The sequence below is a fragment of the Phalaenopsis equestris genome, unplaced genomic scaffold, assembly GCF_001263595.1.
Source record: "Phalaenopsis equestris unplaced genomic scaffold, ASM126359v1 Scaffold000513, whole genome shotgun sequence".
Classification (NCBI taxonomy): domain Eukaryota; kingdom Viridiplantae; phylum Streptophyta; class Magnoliopsida; order Asparagales; family Orchidaceae; genus Phalaenopsis; species Phalaenopsis equestris.
This window is the reverse complement of record NW_018164953.1, coordinates 2,321,191-2,339,441: the sequence shown is the minus strand read 5'-3', so window position 1 is coordinate 2,339,441 and position 18,251 is coordinate 2,321,191. Positions and strand designations below refer to the sequence as shown.

Below are 18,251 nucleotides of genomic sequence, written 5' to 3'. Positions count from 1 at the left end.
TTTAGAGTCCTGTTGTCATGATCTCCACTATCATAATAAAATGTACTATTCCCTATAGTTTAAAATTTAGGTGTTACATATAATTGAGAGGTAAGCATGTAAATATTCCTTTAGTTGGATAAAGAAATTAGTTTAAAAATCACTAACCCAAACAATTTAATTTAATATTCTTTTCTAAAATTGAGAGCTAAATGATAAATACCTCCAAATATTTCTATAGAAAAAAAAGCGGGCTAAGAAAAATCTCTCCTTTGAAAGTAATTTTTTGCCGGCACTTGGCTAGTATCCAGTCCCTCTCCTCTTCACTTTCCTAAATCAAGCTTCATCAATCATCCATGGCCGCCTCCGAGCCCTCATCCCGCTCCTTAATCCTTGCCTGGTCCTCAACGTTCTCTACTTGTCGCTCTTTTTCTCACCTAACCATAGTGCTGTCGAACTCTGCTTTGCCTCGTGTAAGATTGTTCGCTCAAATGTTGCAGGGGATCTGGGGAAGACGGGCAGTTGGGTATGGGAGACTGGGAGGATAAGGATTGGGTCTACAGTGTGAAGGCCGTCGAGGGCCGTGATTTCACCGCCGTGGTCGCCGGAAGCCGCAACTCCCTTGCCATCTGCAATGACGGAAAGGTTCTCTCTTTCATCCACTCACTCTCTTTCTCTCGCTCCCCGCGTGATTTTACATCAACTTGAGATCCTTACAATTGGATTGCCCTATTGAAGCAGCTTTTTACATGGGGATGGAATCAGAGAGGCACTCTGGGCCATCCACCCGAGACAAAAACTGAGAGTGTTCCCAGCCTCGTTAAGGCACTTGATGATGTTAATATTGTCCAGGTGTGTCAACGAAACATGTGGGAATGTCCCACTTGTAAAATTTAGTATGCCTATTTGTTTAATTTGTTTTTAATTCCCGATTTTTTGCAGGCAGCCATAGGTGGGTGGCATTGCCTTGCGGTGGATGACCAGGGGAGAGCATATGCTTGGGGTAATGATGCATGTTAGTGCTTTGCTATTTTTAAGTATAGATCATGGTTCAATGATGCCTTTGTTTATGCATTTTCTAGGAGGAAATGAGTATGGACAGTGTGGAGAGGAGCCGGAGAGGAAAGAAGATGGCAGTAAGGCTTTGAGGAGGGACATTACCATCCCTCAACGGTGTGCGCCCCAGCTTTCTGTGCGACAGGTACCTGGAACAAGCTCAACTGGTCCAGTTTTCATTTTTAAGAACAATTACAGGTTTTTTTTATTAACTACAGTCAATTCTACTTTACTCCATGAATAAACAAAAATACTTGTATTAGCTCAGTAAGTAACACCACTGAAGGAATACTCCACACACTTAAAAAAGGGATTGATTCCATGCGCCAGAATCTGGAAGAGATGCAAGGCAAAAGAAGGATTAGATCAGAGAATAACGCCATAATCATATAGATGGAAGGTTTACTTGAAAATATCTTTCCTTGGGAGGATCTCTTTTAGAAGGATGAATTAATTCTTGTTAATTGGAAGAAGAATTTATTTGCTAGTTTGCATTTCAAGGTACTGCACACCTTTTAATCTGCAAATGATTTTTTCAATGATAAACCGTCTTACTCTAGATAGCAAACCAGAGCTAAGAAACTTTCATTTTGCAGAAAGAACTTTATCTTCTACACTTGTTTTTTCTCTGAGGAACCTCAAGCAACTCGCAGTAGATTGATTTTAGACTTTAGTTTCAGAAAAGTTTGCACAAGTTTCACACCGCACACTCCTGGATTTTGGTTCTGTACATGCACAGATTCAATACAGTTTTTAAGTTTTTACCATTTGACTTTGCATTGATTTCTACTGTTTCTGCTATTTTTCTAATTTGCTGCAAATATTTAAGGTAGCTGCCGGGGGTACTCATTCCGTGGTGCTAACACAAGATGGTCATGTTTGGACATGGGGTCAACCTTGGCCTCCTGGAGACATGTATGCATCTTTTCCTTTCTAGTGGCTATAACTGCAATTCATGAGAAGACTCTTCTTATATTAATTTTCACTCTTTTTATCAATAATTTACCTGAGTTTTTTTCTTTGGCAAATTTACATACATTCCACACAATTCTTATGGATTTACATTTCTAGCACCTAAAATTTCATATTTACGTTTATATCACATTTGGGCTATAAGCCTATGCATAAAATGCTGCATTTGGCTTTTAAATAGTTAGTAAAGTGTAATTTTTGATATGATATTAAGGATTTCGGTGCTATGAATATAAATATTAAAGTTTAGGTGTTAGATATGTAAATACATAACTTTGCGGTATGTAAGTAAATGCTCCTTTTTTTAATTCTTTTGCTTGTATGATTTTTAAAATTTTGTAAAACTTACTGATGCCATATGATTTATAGCAAGCAGATTTATATGCCTGTGCGAGTTCAAGGACTTGAAAGGGTTAGATTGATTGCTGTTGGTGCCTTCCACAATTTATCACTCTTAGAAGATGGCAGGTTGTGGGCTTGGGGAAACAACGAATATGGTCAGCTTGGAACTGGGGACACTCAGCCAAGATCACAACCTATTCCTGTGCAGGGCTTATCCGGGCTTGCATTAGTAAGTATGAGCTTCTCAAGTCATCATTCGTTTTCTCCTTTTGTTTGTTTGAGTTCTAAAGCATTGAGGAAAGAGGTTGCCGATAACTTTCATCTGAAATTTAAAGTGTCACTATGACACTGGAAGTTTGCATCACGTTTTCTACTGAATCTTAAATGATGTAGAATTGCTTTGTAGTGTGTACAGATTTAAATTTTTTAGCAGGATTATTAAAACATATTTGTATCTTTATCATACTTGGTTGTGATAATAAATGATCTAGCAATATTTACATAAATTTTCTTGCAAAAATTTGTGTGGGAAGACCCAAGTGAATGAGGCTTTCTTCCAATATAAGGTCTTGGGAGATACATGTATGCGGTCTTATCCATCATTTTAGAGTGAATATTTCTGTGATTCAAACTTGTGATCGGTAGATATCTGCGGAGATAAACTATCCATAGCTCTTGATCCTCCCTATCAACAAAATGGAAAAATGAAATATGAATAAAATGAATGCAAGCTCTATATGAAGGAAAAAAAATTGATAATTAGTTTGATTTGAAGTAAGGTTTTAAATGTCAGCTTTGATCCCATTATAGCATTTTTTTGTTCTGATAGTTTTTGCAATTTATGATCCAATTTTGTTAAGGTTTTATTTACATTTATATTATAAAATATTACAATACAAAGTATGTTGAAGGTATGAAACAAAGAGAATTATCTAATTGAGATTCTAGTTACAATGCACATAAAACTTAAGGTGGTCTTATTGTATTACTTATTTGAACTTTGAGAAGCAGTCAAGAGTTTTAGTGATTTTGTTCAGGTTTATGAATTTGGGGTTCAAATTTTGAGTTTCATCTGAAACTTGGAGCCAGTTGAAAACGGAAGTATTACTGGCTACTTGTTTTATTGAAAAAGAAATGCATAGTACAAAAGGAATAGTGTAGAATACTAAAGTACATGAGTATAAAGGAAATGCAAGAAATCACTTTTTTCTTTAATTCCAAGTAAAATAAATTCAATTTATATCTCGACGATGGTGGTTGGTAGCTAGGGATAATGATAGGTGGCAGTGGTCGGTGGCCAGTGGGGATGGCTATGGCTAATTGGAGGCAGTGGCTGTAGCCGGGGTGGGCAGAAAGCAAAGTTTCAATCTTGCAGTATATTTGGTATTCGACTAAAATCCAATTTATTCCAAATATATTAAAAATGGACTAAAATTTCTACATGAAAAATCTTAGAAAATTGGTTTATTATGTGAGGTTGTGGCCTGTTTGTGCCTAGTAGAATTTTTGCCTAGTTGAAAGAATAAAAGCTGGTAGGCTGATTCTGTTACAAGAAGCTCTTCCCTCTTAAATTGTTTTTGAAGGAAAAGAGGGAGTAGAAGTCCTGGGAGGTTAATTGGATAATTTTCATTAAGAAAGTAGGGACATATGCCACAGCTTGAAATTTTCAAGGGACATTTACATACACAACACATAATTCTTATGCATTTACGTATCTCACACCTAAAATTTCATATTTACACACATATCACTCTAATATTTAATATCACACCAAAGATGGCACTATTACGAGTTTTTAAAAGTGAAATGCACATTGACATTTTTTTTAGCAAGAATTATTGCAGTAGGATAATAACTACGAGGATTTGAAATGCATTATGACATCAAGATTCTCAAGATTTAGTCAAGGCTTAGCATAGGACCCTACTACTCGTCATATTTGGTTTGGTATTGTTACTATACATGACCAACAGAGTCATGATGATATTACCGAAGAACATCTATATCAAAAATTTTTGCTTCGAAATTTGGGCAGTTTGCAATAATCTTTCTGGACATCCTGAAATCTATTTCGTGTAGGTTGGCAAGGAAAGTCATGAATACAGTTCCCTTTACATGTAAGAACTATTGCTCAATTTGGGATCCTCATTTTGGTCAATCTGCTGTAGTAGCCTTTACTAGAGGAGTTGCTATCGGTCCAATGATTATCACTTATTCTTATCAATGGAGCTTTTCATGCAGAGATCTAAAGCATGTAAATTTCCCTAAAAAAATTACAACTCTAGACTGTGTGTTTATTAAATATCGATCATCATGCCCACGGAATCATTGTTGCTTAAGATTAACCATGCTAGTGTCCTCATAAAGTTTACAATCAATGAAGTTTGTATCTACCTCCATGAGCTCTACATCAGCTGTTAAATGGGATGTTTAGGCTCAATGCTAAGAAGATACAGTTTTTTCATTAATGGTCACGTTTGCTTTTCTTTGGCACTGCAATTTTTCTAGCTGTGCGATGTTTGAGAGTTAATAAGAACTATTACTTCTTTATGACAGTTGATTATCTAGTTTATGAAGCAGCAGCAACATCTACGAGTATAATGCACTTGCCATCTGTTTCCTCCTTTAATGTCTTTTTTTGGTGTGGTGTACGAGTGCCTTTCTTACATTCATTTTTACTAGTGTCTCCCATTTGCATTCGCTTTTGACTGTTGTTTTAAAAATTATTCAGAACATCGGTTAATTCTTGTTATTGAGCGCATTTACATTTAAAATTTACAGATAGACATTGCTGGTGGTGGTTGGCATTCTATTGCAATAACAAAGAAAGGAGAGGTAGGCTTTCTGCTATTTATCTGAACCCAAAGTTGAGAGATACTTCCCTTTCATAATCAGCTAGTAAATTTATACTTAAAAAACCAGCTTAAGTTGTGACATTAAGCCTTTTAGGTATTTTTGTGCTTTTTATTGGTTTGTTTTCCAGTACCATATGATATTCCGTGCTGTTCTCTTTCATTTAGAACTGCAGTGATCTGTAAAGTAAAACATATTAACTGAGCTTTTGTTTTTTTTAGTAGTAAAGCAAACGAAAGAAACCTAAGCAAATAAATTTATGTTGATTGACTAAATATGAGTCATTATATTGTGTTCCATTTTATGGTTTAAGTAATCGCATCAGTGAACTAAGCGCATGAAGCTCCTGCAAATGTGGAGTGTAAAGAGAAGATCATGTATGTGGCTGCAGTATTTCACACGCGCTCAAAGAAGAATTTGTCATCATGATTCAACCCCGTGTCCTCTTGGTCACAATATAATCTAAACATTACATGTTGCACCTATTCTCTATAAAATAATTAGATTGTTTTTTTATTTTTTTATTTATCATAAGAAAATAACCATATATTAAAATTTAAAGTTTGAACCTAGTATTAAGCCTTTCCAAACGAAGTACTTATATCAGAAGTTGGATTAAATGCATGTTTCCAACCGATACAAGTCAACATTGTTGACCTCAGAGTGAGTACATACCAAAACTCAATTCGATCAAATAAAATGATTTTTCTTTGGGTTCCTATCAAATAAATGATTGTCGGACAATGGATGTATCATCTTGCAAGGCCTACTTGAAATGCATCACATACATTGAAAATACTCTAGCATCACTGTTTTTGTAAAATAAACTAAACTGGTGCATTGAAAACATCAAAATTACCAAAAAATGCACCCCAATTAATTTGATTGAATATGATAAAAACATTAGGCAATGGATGCGAGATCACATAAGTTGGGTTCAAAACATTTCCATCGCAATCAAAATCATTTAATCATCGTTCATTGTGCAAAATGTACTGTGCCTAGATATTCAAATAATCGAAATTGCCTGAAATGATCATCCAGTCCCTTAAGCTTGTTGTATGAGAAAAATTACCAAAAATATAAATAAAATACACCTTTTTGCGCATGACTTAAGAACAAATGGTTGGGGGAAGCAAGCAAAAAAAAATATTTCATGATAAGAATAGACATATGATGAGAATTTTAACATTAAGGTTACCAATAAAAAGAGATAGCAGATTAGACAAATATTCACTCAATATAATTATTATTATATAATTTAAGAAGTATTTATATGTATATATACGAATATTAAACTTAGCGCACAAAGATAATTATATCCACATGTTCTCTTTCTAACATGCTAAATGTGCAAACTTAATGTCAGAGAATACTATGCAATTCTATTGCAAGGCATGCTTAAATCTCTTTGCTCTGAGATGTGTGAAATTTTGAAAGTGTACAATCTCTTTAAGATTTAGTGCTTTCTTTTAAATTCAAATTTAGCATGATGTTCTCGAGCAAGCCACTATATCGATAGGGAATAGTTATAAAATCTGCTTTTCAAGTTAAATCCTTTACTTCCTAAGGTCTAGAGTAGATAAGGCTTGGAACAGTTTTACCCTTCAGTAAATATGTTTTCTTTCAAAGCCTTTACCAAAGAAGATTTGTTTTTCTTTTTTTAAGTGTAAACACTTGATGCCATATTCACAAAATGTCATTACGAACACAATTCATAGACTTGATCCTCCGTATACTGGGGTAGTGATTACATTGTTTATAACCTAATGAATGCTTAAATGAACTAATTGACATGTAAAATATTAGGGCTGCAAAATGATTTGAGCATTCAACAAGCGTATAGCTCTGTTCCATTAGACCTTATTCATGATTATTTGATTAATCAAATAAGTTTGAATACTTTGATAAGTGCTTTATTGTTAGATTAATTATTTTAATAGCTTGCTATTGGATTTGCTTATGATCAAGAATGTTGTTGTTTAAAACTTATGAACAGACTTGTGGGGAAATTTGTTCAAGGCTCGATATAAAGTTTGATTAAAGCTCAATGCTAGAAATGACATCCAGCGGAGAAGCAACAGGGAACAAGATGAGCTTTACAAATTAATGCTAATTTATTAACTTGTTTAATCACAATTTCATTTACTAGGCTTACCAAGCTCATCTTGATAATTCTTGATACGGCTCATTTATTTTTTCAATCGAGCTGCTCGTTTAAATCTTATTAATCACAATATAAACAGGCTCAAACTAAGCTCAAATAAAGATCAAATATGCTTTTAGTTAACAAATTCGTGCTTGAATACCTTCACAATAGCTCAAATCAGCCTCCCAAAAGTTTTTGATGAACAAGGTTGAGCTCAGAAAACCTCCTACTTGGCTTAGCTCTTTTCGTTTGCAACATACAAATTATGACCACAATCCTCTGCAAGTAAAACGATGGTGTTCACAGGGTTCAGAAATTCATCAGACACCCTATGAACAACATACTTATCAAACATCATAACTGGAAGGGATTTGCTTTTAAAAATTAACTTCTCAAATTACAAATACAAATGCTTAAAACAATTTCACCCTGGCGGTACTTATTGACAGAAAATTTTAGTCAAAGGGACTTGTACTTTCAAAATCCCTTCAAATTTCGGCAGAAATTATTCTAGTTTTAAGTCAAGATAATTATGGATAAATCTCAAAAATTGATTAGTTATATTGAAAATATTCGAGTGAAATTTCATCATCTGAAGCAAAGCAATATTTCATTCATTTTCTAAAACACTTCGTAATAACTTGTTGAGTATGAAAACTTAAGATGACTTTAACTCACAAAGAACCATTTTCATATTAGATGTATCTCCATGGTTATTTTCAGAGATCTCATGCCAATAAATACATGACTCATGTTCTTTTATTATGTGAATTTGTTACCAAATGACACCACAAAAAAATTATTGTTATGTTTGAGTGATTTGCTGTAAAATGACACTATTAAAATTATGATCATTGCTTAAAATTGCAAGTTGATAGGGCACAAAACCCTTATTAGTAATAATCGACTTAAAAGTATTCTCTTTGAGAAATATTCATCCCAAGTTTTTTAAGATTTCATTGAATAACATTACTCATGACTACTATGAAGGACCATTCAGTTAAATTGAGTCAATTACCTTCTATAACTATATAGACTAGGGTTCACAGTAATGTGGGGCGACATAATCATGAGATCTTGATCGAGTTCATCACGATTTCTCCCAGCATCCTCTCTTGTAGTAAATGTGGTAAAATTCTTTGATACTGGAGTTAACTCAAACCACGACCAAACGACACAATTTTATTGTTGAACTCAAGAAAAAAAACACTGATGCCTCCACAACATAAAACAACACAAACAAGTAAATAACAAGTAACGATGATGACACTGCAAAATAAGAAAAGAAAACAATACATAACACAGAACGACTGGCTAGAGGAGAGCAGCAAGCCCAGAAGGGAAGGAAAGATGCGGCGACAGTTTTGGAAGGTAGTTGATAGATGGTGACCGCGACACTGAATGACGTAGAAGTGATGGAGACCTGCTAGGAGTGGGCTTGACAACCACAGGTACGTTCAGAGGTGGTAGCAACAAGAACAGGTGTCAGGTCTTGACAGCAGCAGGAACTAGCCCAAAACGGGCTGGCGGCAACAGAAACTAGCTTGGAAGGGGATGGCGGTAGCAAGAACTAGCTCGGAAGGGGCTGGCGATAGCATGAACTAGCTCTGAAGGGACTGGCGGTAGTAAGAACTAGCCCGGAAGGGAGCTGGCAGCAGCGGGAACACAACCGGCAGGCCTGACGACTACTAGAAGGCAGCTGTAAGCACAAATAACGGCAGGACGAGGGGCCCAAGGGATGTGCCGTGGTTGGAAGATGCGGAGAAGGCTGGATACCAGAAGGTTGGATGGCGGAGAGATGGCAACGAGAAGATGAAGGGGAATTTAGAAGGATAAATATCACCTCCTACAGCTAGAGCACCACCCGGACCCTTGGAGATGGTCACCACCTTGGATGAGTTACAGCTGGAGCACCTCTTTGTCGCCGAATACAACCATCGGAAGGGAGAAACGCTTCAAGGGCTGCCAATAAAAATTTGAAATCATAAAAACTGAACCTTAACACTACCAACAACATATTTATAATAGATATTAGTAAATAGAATAGGTAAGTATCGAAATAAAAAAGAAATAGAAAAGGAAGGACACAAAATTGGCAAGGAATAAAATAGGAGAATCATAGAAAAAGAAAAAGAATAGGAGGAAAGCGAAAAAGGAAAGGGTAGGACTGGATCACAATATTGTAGCTGCTACTGTATTGCGACGGTAAGCTCCCACATCAATCTCCTGGGTTTAGTGAGCTTCGACGAAGGACTCCTGGGTTTGGTGAGCTTCGACTTTCTTCGTCGAAGCTTCTGGTTCCTTGTATAAAGAGTCAAGTTTGGCACGTTGATGGTAGCACAGATATTGCAATCCTTTGGGAGATCGATCTTGTAGGTGTTGTCATTCCACAACGCATTCTGGTAGAGTATCCGTTCTCTTTTGACACAACTTGCATTGGCACAGTAGATAGACTAGCATTCTCACGAATCAGATATTGAGCCATCCCATTTGTAAACTGCTTCTTCCACTCCTCGAACTCAGCAGAATGTAGTTGATTAACCAGTGTTGGAGGAGAAATCAACTCTAGTGTGAAATTTGTAGCAAGCTATAACTCTCTCAGTCGCAACCTCTCAGGAGAGACATCTTGTTCACTGATAGGGCCTAGATCCCCTTAAAGAATTTTCCTTTCCGTTAAGCTCCTCGGGTCCATTACAAGGTTAGGGTGGGGTTCTTCTCTTTTGTTTGGACATCTGACGATGGTTATTATGCTGAATTGAAAATAACCTCTGAATAAACCCACGTAATATTCTTGACATGACACAAAATGACCCCACTTCTGACATGTTGGACCTCCCTCTGTAGGGATAACTCACGAAAATCTCCATACATTTGAAAATCTGCATTTCTCTTATCTGTGCTGCTTGTGTCTGATGTCGATTTCTCAAACTCATGATCCTTTTAGATATCCAAGGTCAGTTCTGCTGATGCTCCTCTCAATGTCTGGAAAATGCTAGCTCGAGGCACCATAATTTCGTACTTTGTCGGAATGCCCATTACATCAGAGTCACTATTTTCTAGAATAGCTACAGTTATCTTGGAAGCTCTATCTTGGGGTCAACTGAAATCGATGACGTCTCTTCCTCGTTGGTTGAAAATTGAGAATCCTCTATGAAGTTTGTATCTTCTAACGTATCATCGTTTCTCTTTTCAATGGGAAGCTGGTCCTCCTGCTTTGTGTCCCTCACTGTCTTCAGTGCCTACTGTATCATTACTCAATTTTTCAAGAACGCCATGCTCCGTGAAACAGATCACTCAGCTGGTTGTGCAGTCTGATTCAACATACTCAAATCCGTGACACTTGTAATATTTCCTGCTGGGATAAGATTTAGGGTTGCAGATTAGTTCCACATGTTCGCCACTATGACTTAATTTTTCCTCTGATGAGGTCAGCTTGGATATTCTCCCGGGTGTAATTTGGCTGTAAGACCTTAAGATTGAGCGTTGTCTGTAAAACACGATGGTCGCCTAATGAAGTGGGCTCTCTACTTCTGAAGCTAGTGTCTGAATCTCCTGTCTATAGTAAGTTGTTAGGATCTAGCGCTGGAGATCTCCCATTTCATCTTTAGATTCTCCCATTCTCCATATGTTGGTTTATCTCTCGGCCTTCTCTGATACTGAATTTCAAAGCGTCGAGGTCGTTCCTTTGCATAACTAAAGTCCACCCTATAGAAGGGATTCAAATCCTCGTACCTGGCTCACCTTCGACTCTCCCGATCCCGATTGAGGGTAATCTCCCATTGGATTTCATCCTCAATGTTTGCAAGCCTTCGCTGAAGTTGGCGGTTTTTTTACTGTATCTCTTCCAGGGTAGTTCTTGGGTAGGTTCGGGCATGTATCTCCTTGGTGGCATGGCTAGAGTTTAGGTTTGAGAGGTGAAAGAGGGTAAAAATAATTGGTTTTAGGTTGCTGATTTAAAAATCAACAAGGAAGAATTAGGGTTAGGGATATGTGGTGGTGCAAAAGGTATTTGTTGGTAGGAAAGATAATTTTTGTGTTATGACTGATGTTAGAAAATCCTTGAATAGGACTGCAGTTAGACTAGCTCTGATACCAAATGATACCAGAGTTAACCAAAATCAAGACCAAACGACACAGTTTTATTACTGGACTCAATCAAAGATACAATGATGCCTCCACAACATAAAACAACATAAACAAGTAAATAATAAGTAAACGACGACATTGCAAAATAAGAAAGAAAATAACACATAACACAAAACGACTTGCTAGAGGATAGCAGTAGGCCTCAAAGGGGAGGAAGGATGCGACAACAGTGCTGGAAGGTGGTTGGCAGACGGTGACTGCGGAGCTGGATGATGTAGAAGTAATGGTGGCCTGCTGGGAGAAGGCTAATGGCAAGTGACGACGACGTAAGAGTAGTAGAGGTGGCGGCGGACTGGACAACAACCGAACGAGGCAACGATGGGTTGGATAGCTGCAAGTAGGGTCTGAGGTGGACAGGTCAGCAGCAGGAGCAGGTGTCGGGTCTGGGCAACAACAGTAACTAGCCAGAAAGGGGCTGGCGGCAGCAAGAACTAGCCTGGAAGAGGCTGGCAGCAGTAGGAACTAGCCCGGAAGGGGGCAGGGGGCAGCGGGAACACGATCGCTAGGTCTGGTAGCTGTTGGAAGACCACTGGAAGCATAGACAACAACAGGACAAGGGGCCCGAAGGCCTATGCGGTGGCTAGAAGGTGTCGGGAGGGCTAAACGACAACAGAATACCGAAAGATTGGGCGGCGGCGAGGTGAGAATGAGTAAGTGGAGGGGAATTTGGAACGATACATATCACGACGGGGTCGAGCTACAGCCGGAGCACCACCCGTACCCTTGGAGACGGTCACCACCTTAGACGAGTTACAGCCGAACACTTCCTTGCCTTCGGATACAACCCTCAGAAGGAACGCCTCAAAGGTAACAAACAAAAATCTGGAATCATAAAAAATCTGGATACCAACAACATATTTATAATAGGAATTAGTAAATAGAATAGGTAATAATCAGAATAAGAAAAATATAGACAAGGAAAGACACATAATAGGTAAGGAGTAAAATAGGAGAATCATAGAAAAAGAAAGGGAATATGAGGGAAGCAAAAAAGGAAAGGGTAGGGCTGGATCGCGGTATTATAGTTGTTCAGTACCTCATCTGCAGTATTGTAGTTGCTACAGTGCCATAACAGTAAGCTCCCGCATCATTCTTTAATCTAAGACCTAAGCTGTTGCTACTATAAGCTAATCACTAGCGTCTCCCGCATCATTCTTTAATCTAAGACCTAAGCTGTTGCTACTATAAGCCAATCACTAGTGTCTATCAACTACCCTAAATCAAAAGTTCTCTTTTGTCATGGAGAGGGATAATCTATTATAGGGACATACACTTATGTGAAATCTAAGATCAGTTCATAAATTTCTTTTAAAATGCAAGTAAAATTTTATGGTAGTAACTCATCTAAAATCTGATATTTCTTTTGAAAATTTGACTTGTGAAAATAAACTCTCAAAAGAATTAGGTGTGAATTTTCAGATCCACAAGCATTATATATATTTTATCTTTGATGTTGATTTTCTGACAAGTTTTCAACATTCAGTTAGATGGAGTTATCTTTTGCTTTTCCAATATTTTCAAAAGGCCTAATTCAAGAGAAAACACATGGAGTCCAGTAGCACCTAAGACCCTATGGTGAGCTAAAACCCATAAATCTTGTTACAAGCTTTTCAATGCCAAGTTGCTAAGAGAAACACTGAATTTAGTTTTCTGAAAACAAAAATAATTTTTTTAATTAAGATAATAAATAGTATAAAGAAAGCGGACAAAAGTAATATGATTATAAAAGTTCAATTTTAGAGTATTCATTATTATACATTAAAATGTCTAATTCAAGAGCTAGAAGTAAGCTGCTTATGAAAAACATAGTGGTCTTAACTAATAAATACTAGATGATATTAAGTATTATGAACTTATAAAAGATGTTTTAAACATGGAAATTGATAAGTTTATCAGGGTATATTCTTTGAAAATAGATGTCCAGTTAAATTTTTGAAGGATGAATTATCGTGTTAGCTGGAAATAAGTTTGATTTTTTTTTTAAAGACTAAACTACTTCTCTCACATCTAAAAAATGTGGGTGTTCTGTGGGTAAACTTTAACCTTGAAAAGGCTAATCCATGAGGAAATACTGGGGCTCAATAGCATAGCCAAGATCCTAAGTTGTGGTCGGAAATCATAATTCCAAGGCATGTTCAAGATTTTGTTTGTCAAGCTAATAAGAAATATACTTAATTTCACTCACAACAACAATGAGACTTTATCCCACTAAGTGGGATCGGCAAACCTCTAATGAGAAAAATAAATAACCTAAATTTTGTTAAGAACAATCCTAAATTTTTTTAATTAAGTGAATAAATTAAATAAAAGCAATTGGACAGAAGAATATGACCCAAGTTTTCAATTTTAGCAAATTCGTATTTGTCTATTGAAAAGGTCTAATTAAAGGAGCAAGAAGTAATATTTGTACTTTTAAATTAGGGCATATTCGTAGTAAATAAATGGTGATTGAAAATATATGATGGCTGCATTATAGAATTAAAAGGGCTTTGTATGATTTTCTAAAAGTTGTAAAATTTTTTTGGTGGGTGTAACTTGTTCTTTTGCATCTTCAGTTTGGGAATATCCCTGAGAATGCCTAGTTAAAGAAGCAAGTGAGAAGTTTAAGATAAACCCTATGGAATCAAAACTAATGAAGTAGGGAGTAGCATACATTATTATCAAGCTATAAAAATATTTTACGCACAATTTTTTGTATTTTTAATTTAGGACATATTCATAAAAAATGAATGACAAGTGAAAATATATCATGGCTGCATTATAGAGTTAATGAAATTATGTCTGACTTTCTAACATCTATCCTCTTGTTTAAAAATTGCAGGGGGGTTGGGTGGTTGAAATTATTTGTTTTGCATCTCGATTTGCCAATATTATTGTAGTCTTTGCTTGGTTTGCAGGAATTAAGCAGAAAGAAAATATTGTTTCCTTGATGATTACTTGTTAATAGCTTGGTTTGCGTGTGACTCCTAAGAAATTTATTTGAGTATACTTCTCTGCATAAAACCCTTTGAAATTTTTAAGTAAAATTGAAGTAGGTACAATGTTAGGTTGTCTTCACTCTTTATTTTATTGGTTTTACTTAGATTCCTTTAAGATGAGGAAAAAAAACTTTTTCATTCACTTAACTCTGAACCAAACACTTTTTATGCTCTTATGTGGTGCTGCTGCTGCTTGGGTGGTGGAATTTAGATGGATTTGGTGAGGAAACATCATTAAAAAAATAAGAAGGTCTTTGAAGATCCGACAGCACTGTTTGGCTGTATCTCTAGTTGAATTTTGGCTCGATCTTTTTCACATTTTAGGCCCAGTTAAATTCTAAAAGTTGCCGGCTAAATCAGAGAGTTCAATTTTAATCGGACATATTTTTTTCTGTTGAAATTAATTTAAGTTTACATTGAGAATGATTATGTACTTATCTACTAGCCTGATTTTTGTTCTATTAATAATGGTACGAGGTATGTAATTCAAAAATTTTGGTTTTCAGTAAAAATTATTTTTTCCATTATTCAATCTTGTGATACCACTATAACTGTGTTATTCCTTTAAGTGCAGTATATATGTGATACGAGGGAATTCATTTCCTTGTGCTAGCATTGGGTCTGATTTTCTTACTTCGATAAATTAAGTATTTTTGTAGTTCATCTATGTGATTTGTTATTGTTTCTTTAGTGTTCTTGAATTTGATAATAAAGTGGCATGTTGGAAATATGATTTGATCAACTTTGCTTCCGGACTTCAAATTTAGTTTTATACGTTTTCATTCAATGAAAATGAATGATTGAAGTAACTGATTATTGGTGAGTTAGGAATCGTGTGTGCTTTTTTACATGAAAACATCTTACATATCCTGAATTCAACTTACGGTGAGACAAATAAGATCCCTTAATTTTTAAGTAATCGGATAATTACCGAAGATATCAATTTATGATTGTCTGTCTTTATGCATTAAGAATATCCTTAAAGAAAAAAGCAGCATATGAAAAACATAAGGGGCCAACTAATTAACGTTACTAAATAGTATATATAATTATTGAACTGCAAAAGTTATTTTAAACATGAAAATTTCTAATTTTAAAATGAAGGTATTTGAAAATGAATGACTTCTAAAAATACTGAAGGGTTGCATTATGGAGTTGATTGCTTGTGTCAATGTTAGTCTGAGTTAATGCTTGATATTTGCATTCGTTTCCTGTAAACTCGGTCTATAAAGCATGTTTCTTAAATATCTATCTTTCTGTATTTTCTTTCATGCTTTGTTTGACATACCTTAGCCATAGAATGTGCGTTAATACCCTTTTACTTGCATTTTTAAGTTAAAAAAGGCTTATGTTTCTCTATTACACTTAGGTATTTGCTTGGGGGAGAGGGGAACATGGGAGGCTTGGGTTTGGAGATGACAAGAGTAGCAAAATGGTGCCTCAAAAGGTCCAACTCTTAGCCGGAGAAGATATCATTCAGGTAAATTTTTTGTTGGTTAAGTGCAGAGATGTTTAAAAAAAAATCTTGAAATTGGAAACTAGTTTGAAAGTAGCTTAAATTTATACTGGACTTGAAATTGAGTTGAGTCAATTTTGAACTCCACTTTTGACTCAAATTTGATTTCGGGTTAACATCAGATGCAATGCAAAATGAGTATTCATATACTATTACTATAATAAAAGTGGCTTTTGATTTTCTCTATATTGAATTATAGTCTATCATTTTAATTTGATTTGATAATTTCAATTTTAATGATTTGGTATTTAATAAATAAGTATAAATCTATAAATTATATTATTAATAATTAATTAGTGAATATTTATTCATAATCCATAGTTCTTAAAATTTCAGCTTAGAAAAAATTTGATTATTTTATTTTTCTTATTAATTTATGAATAAATATTTATTAATGAATTCAAGAAAAGTTGAAACGACGTAATAGTGAAAATGCGAAAAGCCAATCTTATTGCTATTTTAAAAGTGGCTTATGCTTTCCTCCATATCAAATTCTATCTTTTCATTTTAATTTTATTTGATGATTTTAATTATAGTCATATAATATCTAATAAATAAATATTAATTAATGAATTATATTATTATTATGAGGTATTTACGTACCTAGCACACAATTCTTATGTATTTGCATGCCTCACACCTAAGCTTTCATTTATAAATATGTAAGTTTAGGTGTGAGATATGTAAATAAATAAGAATGGTGTGCTGCGTATGTAAATTTTCCTATTATTATTTAATGAATGAATATTTATTGCTTCATAGTACTTTGCTTTTTAAATTCCAACTTATTAAAATGATTGAATATTTAATTTCTTATATTTATTGCCCCATAAATGTGTGTTGGTAGTGCAACCTTGTATGCCACTTTCCCAATCCTCTTCATGATTTCATAAGGACCAACATATCATGGACTCAACTTTCTAGATTTTCCAAACCGCTTCCCACTTCAAATTCTACAATTGTGCTTAGCATCATAATACTTTTTCTGGCTATCTTGGAATGCTCTCAGTTTGTCACGAATCAACCAAATCTTCTCAGTTGTTTCATTAACTAAATCAACGTCAATTAATTTTCTTTCACTCGTTTCTACCCAACAAACAAGTATCCTGTATTTTCGTCCATAAAGGGCTTCATAAGGAGCGTAGCAATATTGGTATGGAAGCTGTTATTGTAGGCAAGCTCTATCACAGATATGTGTATTTCCTAGTTTCTACCGAAATCAAGAACACAAAGTCAAAGCAAGTCTTCCAATATTTGGATCATTCTCTCTGATGGATCGTTTGTTTGGGGATGGAAAGCTGTTCTGAATGTTAGTCGAGTGCCCAAAGCCTCTTGAACTTTCCTCACAGTCTGGATGTGAATCTACCATCTCGATCTGAAACAATAGACTGTGGGACTCCATGCAATCATACAATTTCATCAACATAAATTTTGGCCAACTTCTCCTCTATATGTCTGATAGGCATGAAATGATCAGACTTGGTAGACGATCAATAATCACCCATACAACATCACGACCCTGCCTTGATCTCAGTAACCCCGTCACAAAAAAATCCATAACAATGTCCTTCTATTTCCACTCTTGTGTAGGCAAAGGTTGCAACAACCCACTAGGCTTCTGATGCTCAGCTTAACCATCCGTCAAATAGGACACTTTGCCACGAACTCAGCTATACTACGCTTCAACTCTGGTCAGCAAAATAAACCCTTAAGCTCTTGATACATCTTTTTACTTTCTAGATGTATCGTATATTTCGAATAATGTGCCTCATGCAAGATTTCTTTGCGTAAACCATTCACATCAAGAATACAAATTATATCGTTGTACTTCAAGAGCTTTTCTTCATCAATCTCATATCTCTCCAATTGCCCTGCATTCACCTAGTTGAATGTTTTTCGAAACGTTGCATCATGTGGCAATGCATCTCATATTCTGTCCTTCAAAGCTGTTTGAATGCACATTTGATTCAATAGAGTGAAACTTGTTGGGAAACCTTCAAATAATTTTCAATGTCACAACGGAATAGGATCGCGGGATTCGAGAAAACAGGAACAATAAATTTAAGCATAGAAGCAAAATCAAAACAACCAGAAAAACACATGAGAATTTACTTGAAAAAGCCCAAGAATAGGAAAAATCAACAGTCACACCACCACAAATTCACTATGAAAATTAAATAGTTTTACAAAGGACCCATACAATTTTCTTCTCCACATTCACACGAAGAAACTTACAATACGCTCCACAATCTTCCTTCTC

General features: G+C 35.5%; 1 protein-coding gene across 1 annotated transcript in view; it reads left to right on the top strand.

The window, feature by feature from the left end:
- The first annotated feature begins 241 nt into the window (after positions 1-241).
- LOC110028558 (ultraviolet-B receptor UVR8-like) overlaps positions 242-18,251 on the top strand; it is a 30,548-nt gene continuing 12,538 nt past the window's right edge. The window contains exons 1-9 of the mRNA XM_020730458.1: positions 242-379; positions 480-624; positions 721-831; positions 922-982; positions 1,062-1,180; positions 1,865-1,950; positions 2,377-2,578; positions 5,131-5,184; positions 15,845-15,955. Coding sequence (XP_020586117.1) covers positions 336-379; positions 480-624; positions 721-831; positions 922-982; positions 1,062-1,180; positions 1,865-1,950; positions 2,377-2,578; positions 5,131-5,184; positions 15,845-15,955 — 933 coding nt within the window. The 5' untranslated portion in view covers positions 242-335. The remainder of the gene's footprint in view (positions 380-479; positions 625-720; positions 832-921; positions 983-1,061; positions 1,181-1,864; positions 1,951-2,376; positions 2,579-5,130; positions 5,185-15,844; positions 15,956-18,251) is intronic.